General features: G+C 35.9%; 1 protein-coding gene across 1 annotated transcript; it reads right to left on the reverse strand.

Annotated features, from left to right (window-relative positions):
* Positions 1-8,499: 8,499 nt before the first annotated feature.
* On the reverse strand, positions 8,500-9,435 carry LOC101684259 (olfactory receptor 4P4-like). Its single transcript, XM_004782181.2, has one exon. It carries the CDS (start codon positions 9,433-9,435, stop codon positions 8,500-8,502), a length of 936 nt encoding a protein of 311 aa, XP_004782238.1.
* Between the last annotated feature and the right edge of the window lie 10,335 nt (positions 9,436-19,770).

The following is a 19,770-nucleotide window of genomic DNA, read 5'->3' on the forward strand; positions in this document are numbered from 1 at the left end:
TCCCTTCCCCGCACCTTCCCCCAACAGCAGGGTACATAACCTGCCATCTCTCACAACCTGGGGCAGCAGCTCCTCCTGCCCATGGGTTCTGTCCCGGTGCTTTAATAAACCACCATTTTGCACCAAAGATGTCTCAAGAATTCTTTCTTGGTCATTGGCTCCGGACCTCAGACCACCGAACCTCATCTAGGTTCTAGAACTTCATCACAAGGAAAGAATGATGAGCTTATGAAAAAAAATGGCCAAGGAAAATTGAGACTATGTAACAATTATATATTTTTTCCTTAAAATGTACAATCTCTTTCTTTGAATGACAAGATTAAGAAGTCAATTGTCCTCCAAGCAGACATACATCTTGAATCAATTCTCTGGAAATAAACAAACACAAAATTGCAACAGAGATTTTGGAAGGACAACAGAAGAAAAGGTCAAATGGATAATGTTCTGGTGGCAAGATAAAATTGAACTGGTGAAATTGTTGGCTACCTGGGGGAGTTTCTTAACACTTAATTTTATTTTTATTTTTATTTTTTCTAAATATTTTATTTATTCATTTGACAGACAGACATCACAAGTAGGCATAGAGGCAGGCGGGGTGGGGGGGCCACGGGGAGCAGGTTGCCTGCTGAGCAGAAAGCCAGATGCAGGGCTAGATCCTAGGACCCTGGGATCATGACCTGAGCCTTAGGCAGAGGCTTTAACCCACTGAGCCACCCAGGTGCCCCTTAACACTTAATTTTAAGTAAACAGTCTTTTTCCATGCTACCAAAATTAAATAAAAAAAAAAAAAAAACAGTTTGTAATTTTGTAGTCTGCCTAACAGTCCTGTTCTCTCCTTATGACTTACCCCCAGCTTTGTAAAATCTCATTCTCCTAGGTCAACCAGGGTGAGTATATACTAAATATATACATTTCTATTGATGTACTCAACATGTGCCTTACTACAAACTTACTTTACCTGATTCAGGTGAATCTAAAAAATTTGAAGAGATGCTAATTTCAAGGATGGGATTTTCTTCAAAGATTAGAGGTTGGAAAGTCACTGGCAGCCTACAGATTTTATTATTTTTACATGTATTTTTCAAAAACACAAATTCTATTTGTAATATACAATAAAAACTAAATATTGCTTTTTTATTTTTACTCTTGCTTAAATTTTAATACCACACCAGAAAGTATAATTGTTAAGATAACAGAATAAATGTCAAATAGATGTAGTGAGCCTAAAACAGGAGGTTATAAGTGTGATTACCTGAGCATCAGTTGTGGATGGTCTTCAGGTTTTCAGTTAGTCAGGAAAATGTCTTGGTCACACATATGCCCCCTTTAGTTACATAGTTTGCTAACCCTTCACTGACATTTACTTCTGAAAATGTGAGACTACAAAGCACTGATTCAAACAAATCTCAGTAAAATCTCTAAGATGTTAAAGCTAAAACGTTTATTCCTGAAAATATGAACTATGAAGTTTATCTCTCCCAATTCTATCGAGGGTCTGAGTGCTGTAAGGATTGCTTTTTACAAACTAGAGAAAGAAAACCAGAAATAGGGATATGTGAGGGTGAATGGGTGGCTCAGTGGGTTAAGCCTCCACCTTTGGCTCAGATCATGATCTCAGGGTGCTGGGAGAGAGCCCCGCATTGGGTTCCCTTCCCCGCCTCTCTCTCTCCCTGCTTGTGATTTCTTTCTGTGTTAAAAAAAAAAAAAAAAAGAAGAAAAAAAAAGAAAAAAAAAGGAAATAAGGATATGTAAGATATTATCAAACATGAAAGAACATTCATTTCTGTTCATTTGTACTTATCAAGTCCTAAATATCACAAATGTGCTCAAAGGTTATTATTGAAAAGCTGTATTTCTTGTTCCTCCTTTAAAGCTGCTATATCTACGAGAATATGTGGGAGAAGTGGAAGACTATGTATTGACAAATAACATACATTTAGAAAGATATGTGTGACAAATATGTGATATATAAATATATGTGTAAGAAAGACTTTCCTTATAGGATTGGGAGTAACATATGTTGCATTAATATTCCTGAACCTTCAAGAGCAGTCAAATATATCCTATAGACTGAGTGATGTGTTATACAAAACAGGACCCCAATATTTATTAAATATAAAAAGATGAGGGAAATAATAGAATAGAGCAACATATCTTAATTTTATATCGTTGCATTGGCAAAATTAGTCAGAATCATGTCAAATCTAGGGAGAGGTATATTTGAAGAGTGCTGAAGGAAGGTGTCACATTAGTAAGATACTGTGGGACTGACAGCACTCAATGAAGTGGTCATCAAGAACTGAGAACAGGGGTGCCTGGGTGGCTCAGTGGGGTAAGCCTCTTCCTTCAGCTCAGGTCATGATCTCAGGGTCCTAGGATCAAGCCCTGCATCGTGCTCTCTGCTCTGCAGGGAGCCTGCTTCCCCCACCAACCCACAACTGTCTGGTTCTCCTCCCCACCACTGCCTGCCTCTCTGCCTACTTGTGATCTTCCTTTCTGTGGAAAAAAAAAAAAAAAAAGAATTGAGAACATAATATTGCAGTGACATGAAAACACACACACACACACACACACACAGAATATAGCTGATGAGGGGTATTTATTTTTGCTAAAATATCCCACTATATTACATAGAACCATGAATTAATTTGCTTAAATTATTCCATAACATTGCATAGAACATTGTAAATTAATTACTATTGTTTTTTGTGGATAAATCTTTTCACACCTTTCCTTCTCCTCATTCATGATAATGCAGCTGAATAATATGAATATATTTTTCTGCTTGGGTTGATCCAGGATCCTGTTAGGAAGGAAATAGTGTTTTTCATTTTCATGTACTTCTATTTGGGGATGATGTTGAGTAACTTTCTGATTATTTACTACTGTCAAGAACAGCTGGACACTCTGGAGTCCAATATACTTCTTCCTTTTCCACCTATCCTAATCTGACATCTGCGTCTGTACTTCCATAGCCCCTAGAATGGTTGTAGATGCCCTTTTGAAGAATACCACTATTGCTTTCAGTGAGTGCTTGGTACATGTCTTTTCACTACATTTCTTTGGCTACCTGGGGATCTTCATCCTTATCCTAATGGCTGCTGACCACTATGTGGCCATCTGTAAGCCCCTGTACTACACAACCATCATGAGGCAAGTCTGTGCTGTGCTGGTGGCTATGGCCTGGGTGGAGTCCTCTGTGCATTCTTTAGCTCAGATGTTTCTGGCCTTGAGTTTACCCTTCTGTGGTACCATTGACCAAAGTTTTTGCAGTCCTTGTTGAAACTTGCCTGAGCAGACATCTATGTGATCAACCTACTCCTGGGGTCCAAATTGGGGCCAAATGCCCATTGAGTTCTGTCCACTGATATGCTCCTATGTTACATCTTGTATCTTGCCCTCTTCCACTTCATTGTGGTCATCCTGTATATTTATATACACACGTCCTGCAAACACCTTCTCCATGGGTAAATGATAGCGGTGTTCTATACACTTGGAACAGCTTGCTCAACACTCTGACACTCTGAGGAATCCAGAAGGGAAAGCTACCATAGGAAATTATGCAGCAAGAAGTGGATTTAAGATGACTAAAGATGAAAGGAAGTTTCAAATATTTTCTTCATAGTTTGGATTTACCTAGAAGTCCATAAAGAATATGATCTTAGTGGCGCCTGGGTGGCTCAGTGAGTTAAGCCTCTGCCTTGGGCTCAGCTCATGATCTCAGGGTCCTGGGATCAAGCCCTACATCTGGCTCTCTGCTCAGCAGAGCCTGCTTCCCACCCCCCCCTCTCTCTGCCTGCCTCTCTGTCTACTTGTGATCTCTGCATGTCAAATAAATAAATAAAATCTTAAAAAAAAGGAATATGATTTTAATGTGGTAGAGCTAATAGAATTCTGTCTTTGGAGATGAGCACTAGTTCCTTCAGGAAAATATCAATATGGACACACACACTGGTTGGGCTTAAGTCAGTTTTATGTAGAGGAATAGACAGCATAAACTACAAACAGGTACATAAGGTCTATAGCCTTAGATGTGTTCCACTATTCTGTCTCTGCCTGTCTCGCCTACCTTATTGCTTGTGGTTTTGATCTAGAGCTTGCCCTGTTCCTCTTCATGTGGACTCCTGGTGTTCTCTGCTGCTCTGTACCACCCTGAATGTTTGCATCCACATGCTGGAGACTTTTGGTCTTCCAGTTTCCATTATCAGGCGCTTTTGTGTCATTGCAGCTGACCATGAACCTTCAATGTAGTTGTTCTTCCTGACTTGGTAGAAAGTATCAGATTCAAATAATTATAGGAGTTTTATGTTGTAAAAGACACTATGTAATCTAATAATTTCCATTCCAATTCTTGGAGTTATATTCTGAAATCCCTTCTTTTAAAGATTTTTTTTTTTTTTTTTTTTTTTTTTTTTAGAAAGACAGAGAAAGAGAGAGAGTGAGATAGACAGCATTCTCATGAGCAGGAGTGGGACAGAGGGAGACTCTCAAGCAGAATCCCACTGATCATGGAGCCTGAGATGGAGATCCCTTGTTACTGAGATCATGATCTGAGCTGAAATCGAGCTTCAGATACACAACTGATCGAGCCACCCAGGCACACTTATATTCTGAAATCTTGTGATATGTTTAAGTACATACTTCTAGAACAGTAACTGAACTTGGTGAGAAAATTCATGTTTCTGAGATAGTTCTTTGATATTAAGAAGACCTTAGTGGCTTGGTTTATATGCCTAGTAGTATTCTTGTGGTAAAATCTACTTTATGCTCCTATATTCGTCCCTTCTAATTTTGGGGGTGCTAGGTTTCTTTTGAATCATACCAATGATAATACTTTGTCTATAATATTAATTATTATAATTATAGCTTAGATGACCCAAGTTAAGGATGATATATTTATGCAACAGAAGAAGAGTGGATAAGCAGTAAGTAATAGTGAATATTAGAATATTAATTACTAAAATAATAAGATAGTCCCAAGGATGATATTTAGCCCTTGAAACAGAAATATTTACATCACAGACATGAATTATGAATTATTTTTCCTGATAAAGACAAACAGGTCAATGTAAATAAAAAAATCATTGGTTTGCAGAAATTCAAGGATAAAGGAGAAGAGGTAAATAAGCAGAACATGGGATATTTTAGGGAAGGGAAACTACTCTGTATGATACTGTAATGATGGATACATGACATAATGCATATATCAAAATCTGTAAAACTTGGTAACACCAAGAGTAAATCCTAATGTAAACTATGGACCTTAAGAATACTGTACCCATATTGGCTCAGTAGTGATGAGAAATGTAGGGCCCCACTGCAAGATGTCAGAGAACAGAAATTGTGAAGAGCATAGAATGTATGTGGAAAATCACTGTACTTTTTGTGTAATGTTCCTGCAAATCTAAATCTGCTTTAAAAAATAAAATATATTAAAAAACATATTAGTGAGAAAGTGCCATTCTGCCATTACAGTGCTTAAAAATATTTTATTTGAATTTTTAAACAAATTAATTATATGAGCCACACATATTGATGCCCAGAAATCCTTTACAGTTTATGCTGGTATGCTATGCTAATCTTATTAGTGAATATAAAATATTATATTATCTGTGGTTATTTCTTAAAAATTGACATATTTTAACATTGCAAGCATGAATTTGAATGCTGTTATACCTCATGAAGAATTTTCAGCAAAATGCATTAGCTACATTACACAGGATAGTCTTTAATATTTTGAAGTTGTATGCTTTTTAATTTTACATTATGTTTTTGTTTCTTATAACATGCAAACTTTCTCAACATTTTCACATCAATAAACATATATGCTGAATTGCATATAGTTTTTGAAAATAGTTTGTGTCAACTAATACCAAATATGCTTGTTTTTTTTCCATTAAAATATCTATATGTATTTTAGATTCTGATTTGGAGTAATTCTGTAATCTACATCTTCATATCCTCAGGCAGGATTTTGTGTAATAAAAATGGCATCTAAGAAGTTATTGTTACATGAAAATAATTTGTAAGTATTTGTGGTGATGGAAGTTAGCTAGACTTATTGCAGTGACTATTTTTCAATATATACTTGTATCAAATCATTATGTTACATACAAGAAATTAATATAATGTTATACATCATTTATATCTCAATTAAAATAAAGACTATATTCTCAATTTATTAAACATGAAAGCCACAGTAAGAAGTCTGGTCATTTCTGTGAAAGTTGTTAATTTTATAGAATGCTAAAGCCTGGTTAATTTGAAATGTGTGTCTAGATTTGTAGCAGAAAATGTCCGTAGCCATAGGTCAGCATTGTGTGCAAATAATAGTTTCAATCACTAATAATATTCTAAGAGAGAAATTCATATTATTAAGGATAATAATGAAAACAAATAATAACCACTATACAAAAGAGGTCTTTAAATGAATCTGTTGTTTAATTTAATTTTCTGAACTACTATGAAGCTGTTCAGAGACAGCTTTCTTAGGTCCAGCTAGGTAATGATACAGTATAGAACATGCCTAGGAGAAAAAGTTTAATCTGGCAACAGTTATGTTTCTTTGTATATAACTGCAGAGGCCATCTGTCCATTTCCTCTCTGCTCTAACAGCTCTGGTAAATTTCACCTTCCTCATTATTATTTTTTTTTTTTTTCTGCTCTTTATACCTGGTTGTTATGGGCCTACAGACTGATTGCAGCTCTTCCATTTTACTTACATATTCTAAAAAGTTTTCCATGTTTTTAACATCTCCCTTTTAATAAAATCCTACTATCAAACATTCAAACATCTTCTCTATAATGACATTTGCTGTGTTTCTTAAGCAACCTTTATTTAAATCCTATCTCATGCAAAAAAAGGTGTGTGTGTGTGTGTGTGTACATATATATATATATATATATATATATATTTTCTGTAGAAAATCTTTTTCAGATGTCTCTTATTCATTCCACTTACAAATTCTGGTATATTTCTCATGTCATAATGTATATTAGTAATTAATAAAATTTATTTTTTAAGGCAGCATTAGGTTCACAGCAAAACTGAGCAGAAAGTACGAAGATTTCCCATAATACTCCTGTCCTCACACACAGACAGCCTCTCCCACCAGAGTGGGACCATCAAAGGAAGCTACTCTCACAAGTTATTATCTCTCCAAATATTCTTTTCATTAAGCTTCACCCTTGATGTAGTACATTTTATGGGTTTCAATATACATAAGGACATGTATCCACAACTATACTAACATACAGATATGCTTCCGGTTCTAAAAATCTTCTGAGATCTGTCTATTCATTCTACCCTCCACACTGACCCTTGGCAAACACTGAAGGTGTCAAGTTCTCCATTGTTTTGCCTTTCCAGGATCCATATGGTTGCAAATCACATAATAAGCACCCTTTTCAGATTGCCTTCTTTTGCTTAGTAATACACATTTAATTTTCCTGCATATCATCTTGTGGCTTGATAGCTCATCTTTTTAGCACTGAATAATAGTCCATTGTCCAGAGAAATCACAATTTATTTATCTATTCACCAGTGGAGGGAGGTCTTGGTTGCTTCTGAGGTTTGACAATTATAAATAAAGCAGTTATAAACATCTATATGCAGCCAAAATATGCTTGCAAAATGTACTTTAATTTGCTTTGGTTGGTTGACCATATCTTAATCTGTCTTTTGCTAGGCTTCATTTTGTTTTATTTTTTTCTCTCTCTCTTTATAGCAGAGAAAGTCTTCACTACTGGATTCATTAACGTTCCCCTCATCAACGGGAGATAGGTAGGGTTTGTCAACAATTACATTTATTATTCAGTCCCTTAGGTTTTATCAAAAATGTTTTATATTCTTGTCAATGGTGAAAAAACAAGTAATTATGTTTTTAGCAGCCTGAATTATTGACTCTTGCTCTGTCTTAACTATGCATTACTATTATTTTTGATATGAATTCAGGAGAACTGATTACCAGGAGCTGACTTAAAACAGGTCTTTTATACGGATATCTTCATTGTACAGCTGATTTCTGAATGCACATAGAGGAAGTAGAAATGAATGTGCTATCATAAAGGTACTTGTGATGATTTAAAGTCATTATTTTAATTTTGGATTTCAACCTCATCACTAGTGCAGAATGTGTATCACTATGAGAACTGGCATATAAGCCCAGGATTTTTAATAGAGTTATCATTAAAGTTGTTTTGTCTTTATAATTCACTGACCAAATAGTGTCATTTTATTTGATTTGGCAGTTTTTTCTACTGGCGACACTAATCACACCTCCTTAATACTCCATAAAATTAAGTTTTCAATTAATTCTGGTATGTGAGAATTAGGATTCATTTAGCTATCCCTTTAAATTTCTTTATAATTCCTCTTTCTTTCATGAATTCCATTCACAATAGACACTGTATATAAAGATAATCAAATATTTTTTAGCTCGTTTAGTCACATCAAGCTCATTTTTAAAATAAACTTGCTTAGGTATATGTTTGCTCAAATTAATTGTGTACTTCTTTTGAAAATAATGTTTGACACAAAACTTTCCTCATGGCATTTTTCATCTCTGTATTTCTCAGAGTATAGATTAAGGGATTGAACATAGGAGAAATGATGGTATAAAATAGAGCAAATACTTTGTCCTCAGGAAAACTGTCTGGAGGTCGAAGGTAGACAAAGATCGAAGGCCCAAAAAACAAGCTGACCACAGTGATATGAGACCCACAGGTGGAGAGGGCTTTGCGTCTTCCCTCAGCTGAGTGATGTCTTAGACTAAACAAAATAATGACATAAGAAACAAACAAGACAACAAAGGTAACTAAGGCAACCATACCTGAATTGGCAACTACAAGGACACCAGTGATGTAGGTATCAGTGCAGGCAACTTTCAGCAGAGGGAAGATATCACAAAAGTAGTGATCGATTTCATTAGGACCACAAAAGGGCAACTGGATTGCCATCAATAATTGAGGAAAAGAATGGAGAGCCGCACCAGCCCACGCAGCCAAGACTAGGAGATGGCACCTTGTCCTGTCCATGATAAGCAGGTAGTGGAGAGGTTTGCAGATGGCAGCATAGCGATCAAAGGCCATGGCGGTAAGAATGAAGATCTCAATGCCTCCAAAGAAGTGCACGGCAAATAGTTGTAACATGCAATTACTGTAGGAGATGGATTTTGTCCCTCCTAGTAGGTCACTAATTAATTTGGGTGTAATACTAGAGGTATAGCAGATGTCCATAGAGGATAAGTGGCTGAGGAAGTAGTACATCGGTTGGTGAAAAAGAGGACTACATTGAATGGAGATAAGGATCAGAAGGTTTCCTGCCAACAGGGCACTATAACTGAATAAGAAGAGCACAAAGCAAAATATTTCTATGTTCTGGTCATATGAAAGTCCTAGAAGTATGAATTCTGAGATGTTTCTCTGCTTCTCCATATACTTGTGTTTTCTATATATTCCACACAAATGAGTATGTTTCTGAAGGAAATAAACAGAAATTTGGTGAAAACTTAATAGTATGAACACAACGATATAAAGTTTACTAAGAGTAGATTGACATGAATATTAATATTAATTATTCTTGATTTCTTAAATTAAGCTGCTTTCTCCAGTTTTATTGTGTTTGATTCTATAGAAGTATTGTGGAATAATTTTATAATGGGAATGATTATCTATGTTGCTCAGTTTTACTGATAATGATTTTAACAATATTTAAATTATATTTTAAAAATTAAAGATGATTATTATTAATTATATTATTTAGATAAGAAAGAAAGTTTATAAAAATTCTGTCAAGTCAAAAAATACTTTGTTGTATATATCCTAAATGTGTGTGGCTAATACATGAGGTCAACTTTCCTATTTTCACCCTTTTCTGGTCAAATTCCATGAATTATCTGGCACTGAAACCTCAGGAAATGCAAACATGCCAGTCTGAACTGCTGAAGCTTAATTTGTATAAAGCACACTCTTTTTTTTTGCTATGTGACCAAATATTGCCAATGTGTCATGCTAAACCAATGGAATCACTGTTATTTTATAGAGTGAAGAGTGGGGAAAAAACTATACAGCAAATAGAGAATGTCTATTAATGACGGAAATTGTGGAAATAAATTAGCCATTTCATTCATTTACCTAGTTATATTTCATGTGTTAAAGAGAATTTTAAAAGTGTAAATACTGTGACTAATGGTCGTGATGACAATCATTAAAGGATAGATAAAACCATTAAGTTGCTCAAGTATGTTTCAATAGTGCATTTGTTATGCTGTTGTCAAAAAAAAAAAAAATCCTGTGTTTTTATACAATCTAAGGGACTAGGATCAAAAAAGGGGATGATACACAAGGTAACATTAGTCAAACTTAATGGTCAGGTTGCACTCAGCAATATTTATTGAAACAAAATAAATGCAACATTCATGTATTTGCATCTTTTGTAACTGATGTGTTATTTAAAGACATTACTTAACTGATTCAAAATAAGTTAAGAATAGAGAGAATGCACTTGGAGTAGTTACTTGCCTCAGTGATGAGGAATTATCTGTCCCTAGTGGGTTTGAACAGCTAGTGTACTTCCTATATTTCTCTGGACCTGCTGGGACAGTCATAACTAGGCCTCCCAATGTCTATTTTTAAAAAAACTCAGAATGCATTTGTAGCAATGTTATATAGAAATCATCAACAGTAGGGAATCTCAAAATTAATATTTATGTGTTATATAGTCCCAGAGACTATATATATAGATAATATTTCTATACACATATATGTATTATATCTCTATATATTTTATATATACTATCTATATATGATATGATATAACATTACATTATATATCATATATAGAGAGAGTTAACAGAGAGGCATTCAGAAAATGGTCCATAAGGTAGGAGAGCAATTCTGCTTTGAATTATTATTCTAAATTCTAACTTCAAAAAGGAGTAAATTTTAGTGTTTTTCTACATTTTTTTGAAAATAATACTGAACTACAGAGTATTCAACGTTTAACCTTAACTACTCTTTAGTTGAAAAGTTTTAGGGAGGTAGAATTCATTGATCTATTTTCTACTCATTGCAAGTGATGTTTACTCTTTGTTAATGAGGTGGGAAATGTTAATTTTTCAGGAACAGTTATTTACCTAAAACAATTTGGTTTAAGAAGAATTATTACTCAAGAAGACTACAAATAATTTAAAGGCAGACTTCACTTGACTAATCCAGATCTCTGATTTTAAAAAGAAGAAACTCAGATCAAGAGAATCTAATCATTTCTCACGATGCAGGAGTAATACTCTGTGAATGTCTAGAGCCAGAAATCCCAATTCTCTCTCAGTCTGGGAAGAAAGCTGAGTGGGAAGATGATGGGTGTCATGAGAAAAGCATGAAAAATTATCCTGAATCCATAACCCGAATAGAAAAGAATATGCAAGATGATGGGTGGACAGACATGGAGTCAGTCTTCTTGAGTATTTATGGAGATAAAGATATACGGACTACTTAACATAAATCTTGTCTGGCATTCCCTCATTCTAAAAAAAATTAAATAATTTTCCTTCAGTTTTACGAACATACAGATTGTTTAATCAGGATTCTTCCTTGTTTCTCGACCATCATTGGCACTGAATCCACAATAGACTACTTACCCATCTCACCCTGTAACCTGAGGGGCATTGCACATGATCACTGCAGACAGCAGATGTAAAAGGGAAAAAAGGGAGGAGATTTATTGCCATAAAAATAACATTTTGATGGCTGAGATATTATAGATACCTCTTAGGTTAAAAACTGAAGTTATAGTTGATGTGTAAAAAATGTCAGACAACCACCGAACAAGTGGTTAGAAGAGCACAACACAGGAAGAGGGAGAAACACTGAGGCGTCTTAAGGAAACCGACCAGTGCAGTCCTTGAGTGAATTCCTTCATCTCTCTAAACTGCATCTTACTCCTTTTACAATGAAGATATCATTACGATATTCAGAATTTTAATGAGGAATTACATGAGCTAATAAGAAATAGCCCATGACACTTTGGCTCAAATCAGATTAGTTTAGAACCACAGAAAGCATCATGCACCTCCACACAACCAAGGCCAGTAGAAAAATAAAGGAAAAAGAATATCATAACATGGACTTCATAACCATTCAGGTAAACTTCAGCTTCAACAATCTGTTGGGGAAAACATTTAGGTTAGTTGGATGCCTCATTGGTCCTCTGAGGGAATGCTTAACCTTAATGCTTAGAGTGATTTCTTTGCACTATAAAAATATAGCTAACTGATTACTTCACTTCCTTGGTTATTCTAAATAAAAATTTTGAGTGTGCTTTTAGTTAAACTATCATATAAGAATAGAAGCTTTTATGTTTAAATTAAAGCTTCCATCATGGGTGCCTGGGAGGTTGAGTCAGTTAAGCTGCTGTCCTTGACTCAGGTCCTGATCTCAGGGTCCTGGAATCAAGCCTCGAATCCTGTTACCTACTCAGCAGAGAGTCTGCTTCTCTCTCTCCCTGTGTCTCTCCCCACTCCGTGCTCAACCCTCACTCATGTTCTCTCCCCACCTCTCAAGTGTATGTGTATATGTGTATATATATATATATTTCCATCACATGTTCATGTTTTCCCTTAGTGTAGCAGAATAGCATGTTATAAATTTAAATTAGTTGACTCAGATGAAACTATTCTAGGATGACAAGTGCTTAAAATATTGGAATTTCTTATCACTGTACATATTCAAGCATACAAGGCTATTTCTTAACAGCAATTATGTACAAACAGAGGTTTGTACATAAGTACAAGAATGGGACACAATGAAATTCACTCAGTGAAATTCAATGAATAATACACAATTAAAACTAACATTTATAAAGCATTTTTATAGGAATGGAATTAGCATATATTTCAAGAGAACTTATAGTATTGGAATGAATTTATATGGAATAAGACCAGATAATTCGTCTAGATTGTGCTTGGTGGAACCCTTCCCAAACCAAGATGACAAGGATAATTCACTAAGCATAAGATCTGAGAGTCTGGCAGGTTAGTTGTAGGCTATATTCCATCTCCCAGATACTCACTGTGCCAAATCATCCCCAGCATCAAAATCTGCAATAAAATGAAGAGAATTATAAATCAGTAATTCACATACTTCCAGATTAATTCTCTACAAATATTTTGAAAATTTCAATATGACTTACTCCTTCTACAGTTTCACAAGGGACGTGGACTTCAAATATTTACTGAATCTATCAAAGATGAAGAAAGGTGTTGTTCTGACCCAGGAAAGTAGACTAGGAATTTCAAATGCTGATTTAAGATCTGAATGCTAGACCACTAAAAAAATAAAAGTATTTTTTTTTATTTTCTGCAAAAGGTAATGAGTACTTAGGTCCTGGAAATCATCGAGCTTCTGCCTACTCCTGAAGAAAATTTGGTTGGGACTAATGAAATATAAACTTTAGGAGACACTACAGTAATTAATAGTTCTTTGAAAGTTGTAAGTAATTACATTCCCAAAGGCATTTCTAGAGAGACCCTGGCCAACGTGCTAAACCACTGCCCAGAATATGTCTCTCTTTGCCCTGGGTGGTGCTTTCCTCCTTTGCATTAGCGTGCCTCAGGCACTACTTCTCTGGAGACCCAGAAAGGCCATAGTCAGAGCAGGTCAAGAAATTTTGACTGTTCTGTAAGTTCATCCAGCTTTCTGAAGAATGAGAGGGAAAGCAGTGTAGTCTGTAATAGTACCCGGTTAGCCACGAGGAAAATGCGAGATGAGATAGAACAAAGAGAACCACACATGAGCACTGACAGTCCAAGTATGCCCCATTACTAAGATGTGATGTGTGTAGAGTCGATGAATCAATACAGTCAACAATCTGCAATATGAGAATGGGTGCAGAACTATCCATGGTTCGGGACAAACTTCGCTGGAAGGGATGGTTGCAGGATAGGAGAAAAAGAAAAGGAACGATAAAACATTAAACACTCTTTCCCCATGAACATGGAAGGTAGGATAAATAAAAAAGATGAAAACTTTAAGAGGAAGTACGCACCTTGATGGATCAATCTTTGAAAGCTCTAACTTTGGCTTAGGTCAGATCTCAGTGCCCAGGAATGATGGAGTCCATCATCAGGGAGTCTGCTTCTCCTTCTCCCTCTGCCCTTATGCCCCACTGCTTCTCTCTCTCTCTAAGATAAATAAATAAAATCTTATGAAAATTCATTAGATGATTTAAAACTTAAAATTTTGCATATTTTGACATAAGTATTATTACCTCTATTATGCATAGAAGAACATAAAAAGTTTTAGAGTTTAAATAACTAATTTGCATAGGCAAAAGTAAGAAAGTGGTATTTCTAAATCTAATGCTGTTTCCAGGCTTTGAAAGTTTTGTAACCCTGAGTAAATGAAGGAGTCTATCTGATGGAGTTCAGGGCAGGCTGTCTCAATGTGCCACTTAGATATGTGGATTGTTTTGAGCTGAAAACAATCAGGCCCAAAGAGTTCAAGAGGAGTTTTTTTCTTCCCCAGTATCTACCTAAAAGAGTTTAGACAGAGGGCCTGGTCTAGGAAGAGAGATACCACCAGGAAAACTACAAAGAGTGTGCGGTAGGCATGGCAAACTTGGGGGTCTCTGCAGGGCTTGCTTGTTCAAATGCCCCTCTGTGTCCATTGAATCCCTACCCCCTTCTCCTTAGCTCAGGAGAACATATACACAGTTGCCTGATTATTAGGGAGTTTCATTTCTTTGGGGTTCCCATATATATGAAATCAAAGTTTTTCTGTTTTTTTGTTTTTATTTTTGTTTTATTTCCCTTGGTTAATCGGTCTTATGTGAATTTAATTGTTAGGTGAGCCAAAGAGCAGAAAAAGGGAAAAGCTTTCCTCCCCTACATAGCCCTTCGGCACAGAGGATATCAAAGCTTGATGATTTTACATTTGTCCATTTTAATACCATGCCCAATGTTGACCAAGCTTTACCCAATCTAGCCTGTATCAATCCACAAAGAGAGCCAGTCATACCTTGTGTATCCTCCCCTGACAGACACTTTAGGACTCCCCTCAGAGACATATACAGGTGTCCCAACAACATCTTCAAATCTTGACTTTGCCCCTCATCATAAACTTGTTCTGCTGAAAAAGTTTTAATCTTAATGAAGTGCATTTTATCTTTTTTTTTTTTATATGGACCACACCATTGTTATTATGTTTAAAATTATTTTTCTAATCCAAGGTCACAAAGATTTTCCCTCTGTTTTATTCTAAATGGTTTATGCATCTCCATTTTATATATTGGTCTACGTTACATTTGGAATTGAATTCGTACAAGCTGTGATGAATGGATATTTGTGGTGTTCTTGCTGTCGGTACATATCAATATCTAACATTCCTACTGTCATTCATTGTGAAAACGATGTTTTCTCCACTAAATTGCCTACAGACCCCTGTTGAGAATTAGTTGACCAATGCACGCAGGTCTGTTTCTGGACTCTCTAGGCTGGCCCATTGATCTGTTTGTCCAGCTTCATGAGAACAACACACTGTTTTGAACACAGCAGCTTTGTAATAGACCTTGAAATGAGATAATGTAAGTTCCCAGCTTTGTTCTTTTTAAAGTTGTGTGACCTAATGGGGTTTCTTTACATTGCTTTACACATTTTTTTTTTATTTTTTAAAAGATTTTATTTATTTATTTGACAGACAGAGATCATAAGTAGGCAGAGCAGCAGGCAGAGAGAGAGGAGGAAGCAGGCTCCCTGCTGAGCAGAGAGCCCAATGCAGGGCTCGATCTCAGGACCCTGGGACCATGACCCAAGCCAAAGGCAGAGGCTTTAACCCACTGAGACACCCAGGTGCCCTGCTCTATACATTTTAGATCACTTTGGAAAATAATAAACTTGTGCCTATTCATATTTTTATGGGATTCCTTAAATCTAAACACATATTTGAGGATAATTCACATCCAAAGAGTATTGACTCATCTGGCTCAGGAGCACAATATTTGTTTCTATTTATTAAGTTCTTCATATATTCTCAACAGAGTTTTCATAACATTTTCAATGTATGTCTTGTCCCTATCTTGTCATATTTTTCCTTAGGTATATTGTGTATTTGATGCTATTAGAAATGGATTTTAAAAATCCAATTTCTGTTTTGTAGTCTCCAATACAAACTATGCAACTGATATTATATATTGTTCTTGTATGGCACAACTATTCTAAACTCACATAAAAAAAAAAAAAAAGTCTCTCATCTTGAACAAGAATTTGGCGGAATCGGCAGTTTTCACCATGACACAATTGTAGAGAAAATTCTAAGGAATGTATAGAAAACGTCACACTATTTAGAAGATTCAAAGAAATGCTGGACCAATGAAATGAGTTAAGATGAATTCACTTCTGTTTTATTATTTTGAGTTTTGTATAGAATAGAAATTATTTTTTCTCTAATGTTGGGTAAAATTCACTACCAGAGCTATCCAGACAGGGGGTGTGAAGACAATGTAATAAATTCAATTACTTTAAGATGTAAATAAAGACCACTGAGAATATGTATCTTTAACTTTCAGGAGCTTGTGTAGTTTATATCATTAAAAGACTTTTTTGTCCAGTCTAAGGTGTTGAATTTATTGGCCTTAGTATGAACACTATATATTTTGTTATTATTTTAAACATGTGTAGAATGTATAGTATTATCACATCTATTATTAAAAACAGCAATGTTTAGTAATGAATGAGTTATATGTATCTCAGGAATCAAAATCCCAGAAACTAAACCAAAGTAAAATCCAAACAAAATAGAGGTAATGATGTAACAAACTAAGGAACGAAATGGCTGACATAACTAACATTCTTGGGGTGGCACCTGGGTGCCTGGGTGTCTCAGTTGGTTAAGTGTCTGTCTTCGGCTCAGGTCATGATCTCAGGGTCCTGGGATGGAGCCCCATGTCTGGCTCCTTGCTCAGCAAGAAGCCTGCTTCTCCATCACCCTCTGCCTGCTGGTCCCCCTGGTTTGTTCTCTCTTTCTTTCTCTCTCTGTCAAATAAATAAAATCTTTTAAAAATAAAATAAAAAAAAAAAGATAACTAACATTCTTAAATAGAGAAAGGTTGATCCTCCAGAAGAATTAAGAAAATTCCAAAAATGTCATTGAGATCAATTAAGAGAAAAGAGAAAGAAAAAAAAACCTGCAAATTACTAATAGAAGGAATGGAACTCATGTGTTGATGAAAATTAATGTTCGGTTTTACAAAATATTTGAAATACAGCTGATGATATCTATTCAAGCTAATCATGAGCTATTTTCTAGGGGAACCTGGGTGGCTCATTTGGTTGAGCATCCCACTCTTGGTTTCAGCTCGGTCATGATCTCAGGGTGGTGGGATCGAGCCCCACATCAGGCTTTGCTCTTTGCCTCTGCTTCCCTCCCTGCACCTCTGCACCTCCCTACTCCAAGCTTACATAGGCAAAACTAAATGTTACTTTCACTTAAATTGAGATTACAGAGCATTTCAGAATCAAAAACCAAAAACTCTGAGGCCAGAATTCTTACAACATGTACCTACTTGGATGGGACAGATAGGGCAGGAATCTCAGCAAAATGGGCAGAACTAGCATTCTGGGAGTCTTAAGGGACAGAAGCCTACTTTTAATTGCCCTGATGGTTATTGTGTGAGACATTTTCAGTTAGATTCAGAGCGGAATCCATTACAGTTTGCTTATTTGGGTGCGCTGAATGAAGAGCCCACGGAAAGCATATTTGCATGAGGAATAAGAAGCAAGTTGATGAAGAATTATAAGCAAAGAAGGAGCTCTAAAGATAGTCTCAAAATAATAAGCAAACTTACTCAGTTGAAAGAAAAAAAAAACAGGTTTCAGTAAACCATATGATATGTAAAAGGTACAGTGAAAGCATTATACGAATATTCTCCCACAAGTTTATCATAGAATTTATAATAGGGGTGGACAGAACTAAATAATACTGAAAGCAAAATGCTAAAGATAAAGAATTTGAGGAGCGTAATATGTTAACGGTGCTTGAGAATCCAATCAGAAAACCTTGCAGCAGCAGAAAGAGACCAATGGCTGTCTTTGAGGATGTTTAGTAAATAGAGGCAGGCCATTCAAAAGCTTCCAAGGTTTTTCCTTCCTTCAAAGGAAAAAGTACAGTGAGGGGCCACCCTTGCTCTCCAGGAAACAAGTTCTAGTCAAGTGAATAGTTACCCACACAGACACCAGCATCACCACCTCCCTTCCTCATCAGTGGGTAGCCTCAGATAGAAGGAACCAAGAAGCATCAGTGCTTTTTTAACTAACATAACGAATTAGAATTTTTGCTGCTGTTAATAGACAGGTAAGGAACACAGTTTTTGAAACTTGAGAGTTCAAACTCAGAGAGCCTGGATATAACCTCTTACTGGCCATACTATTTAACCCCTCTAAACAAAGTCTTTAAATTCTAAAATCCTGAATGTCATGCCAACTATGTTCAAAATCACACAGCTTATGGGTTCTAACAAAGATTTCCTAACTGAGACCACACATTCCTGGCCACCATAATGCATCTGGCACACCATATCCCCTCAGAATCACCTGCATGTGAGAATTTACTCAAACCATGGAGGCTCTATTATATGAACTACACAGAAATGGGTAGGGCCAGAGTTGAAGACAGGCCTTCCATCCTTCTCCGGCAGCCCTGAAGGTTGATTTCAGCTCTTCCGGTATTCTCGTCATCACCAGAGAGCCCCATGATTATGGTGTCACATAAAATAGATATTTCAAAGCAATTAATTCTAAATACTTCATCTTCCACTCTACCTAAACCATCAGCCTTTTGAGACCATTTCAATTTTACTAAATATCTCTTAGTGGATGATTTAGGTACAGTATCTGAATCAGTCCTCACGATGGATGCCTTCGGACAAATATAGGGTTGAGCACAAGGTGAAGGATTAGGAGAGGGGGCTGGGCAGGGAGTCATATAAAATTCTTACAGCCACAGCTAGTTTAGGCCTCCGGTCTTCCGCTTAGGCCCCTGACAAGGTATCTAAGCTTCTTCCAGCCTGGTGTTTTCTGATAACTCTGGGGCATAAAGAAAAAAGCTGTGTAATAGATTTCTTAGTTGATGACAGATATTCCTTTAATTAAAAATGAGATTTTAAATAAGCAGTAATTTCTTATGTAGATGAATAGAATCTATTAATAAATTGATACATAATTTAATTTGTTATATTTTATTTGTCAGTTTTTTATACAGTGTACTCCGTTTTTGCCAATAAAACCTTTGGATCCTTGGGAAAAGAATAGAAATAAATTTAAATTTTTTTGCATAACATTCTTTTTGATGGGATAGGAATTTCCCTGACCTGTGCTAAAATATTCCAAGAGCCCCAAGAATCCCAAACAACACATACACACACACACACACACACACACACACATACACAGGCACATGGCATTTATATACTTAAAAAAAATTCCAAAACACTTTTGACACAGTCTACATTAAGCCATCAAACAGATAGATGAATAAGCTGTCAAAACCAATTTCCTATGGGACAGACAAAATATTTTCCCATCATATTGTGGAGGCTTGCATGGCTCTAGTAGGAAGAAATAAAATATTAGTTATATATGTAAAAGTTCCTAAGATTTGAAACATCCAAAAACTGGTGCCAGACACTAAGATAATACCTACTACCTCCATGACTTATCTTTGATTTTTGCCTTGACTCTGGGGAAGAAGTAACTGAATCAAGCTAAGTTTGTATGGAAG

This window comes from Mustela putorius, unplaced genomic scaffold, assembly GCF_011764305.1.
Source record: "Mustela putorius furo isolate JIRA1106 unplaced genomic scaffold, ASM1176430v1.1 tig00000127_pilon_pilon_pilon, whole genome shotgun sequence".
Taxonomy (NCBI): Eukaryota; Metazoa; Chordata; class Mammalia; order Carnivora; family Mustelidae; genus Mustela; species Mustela putorius.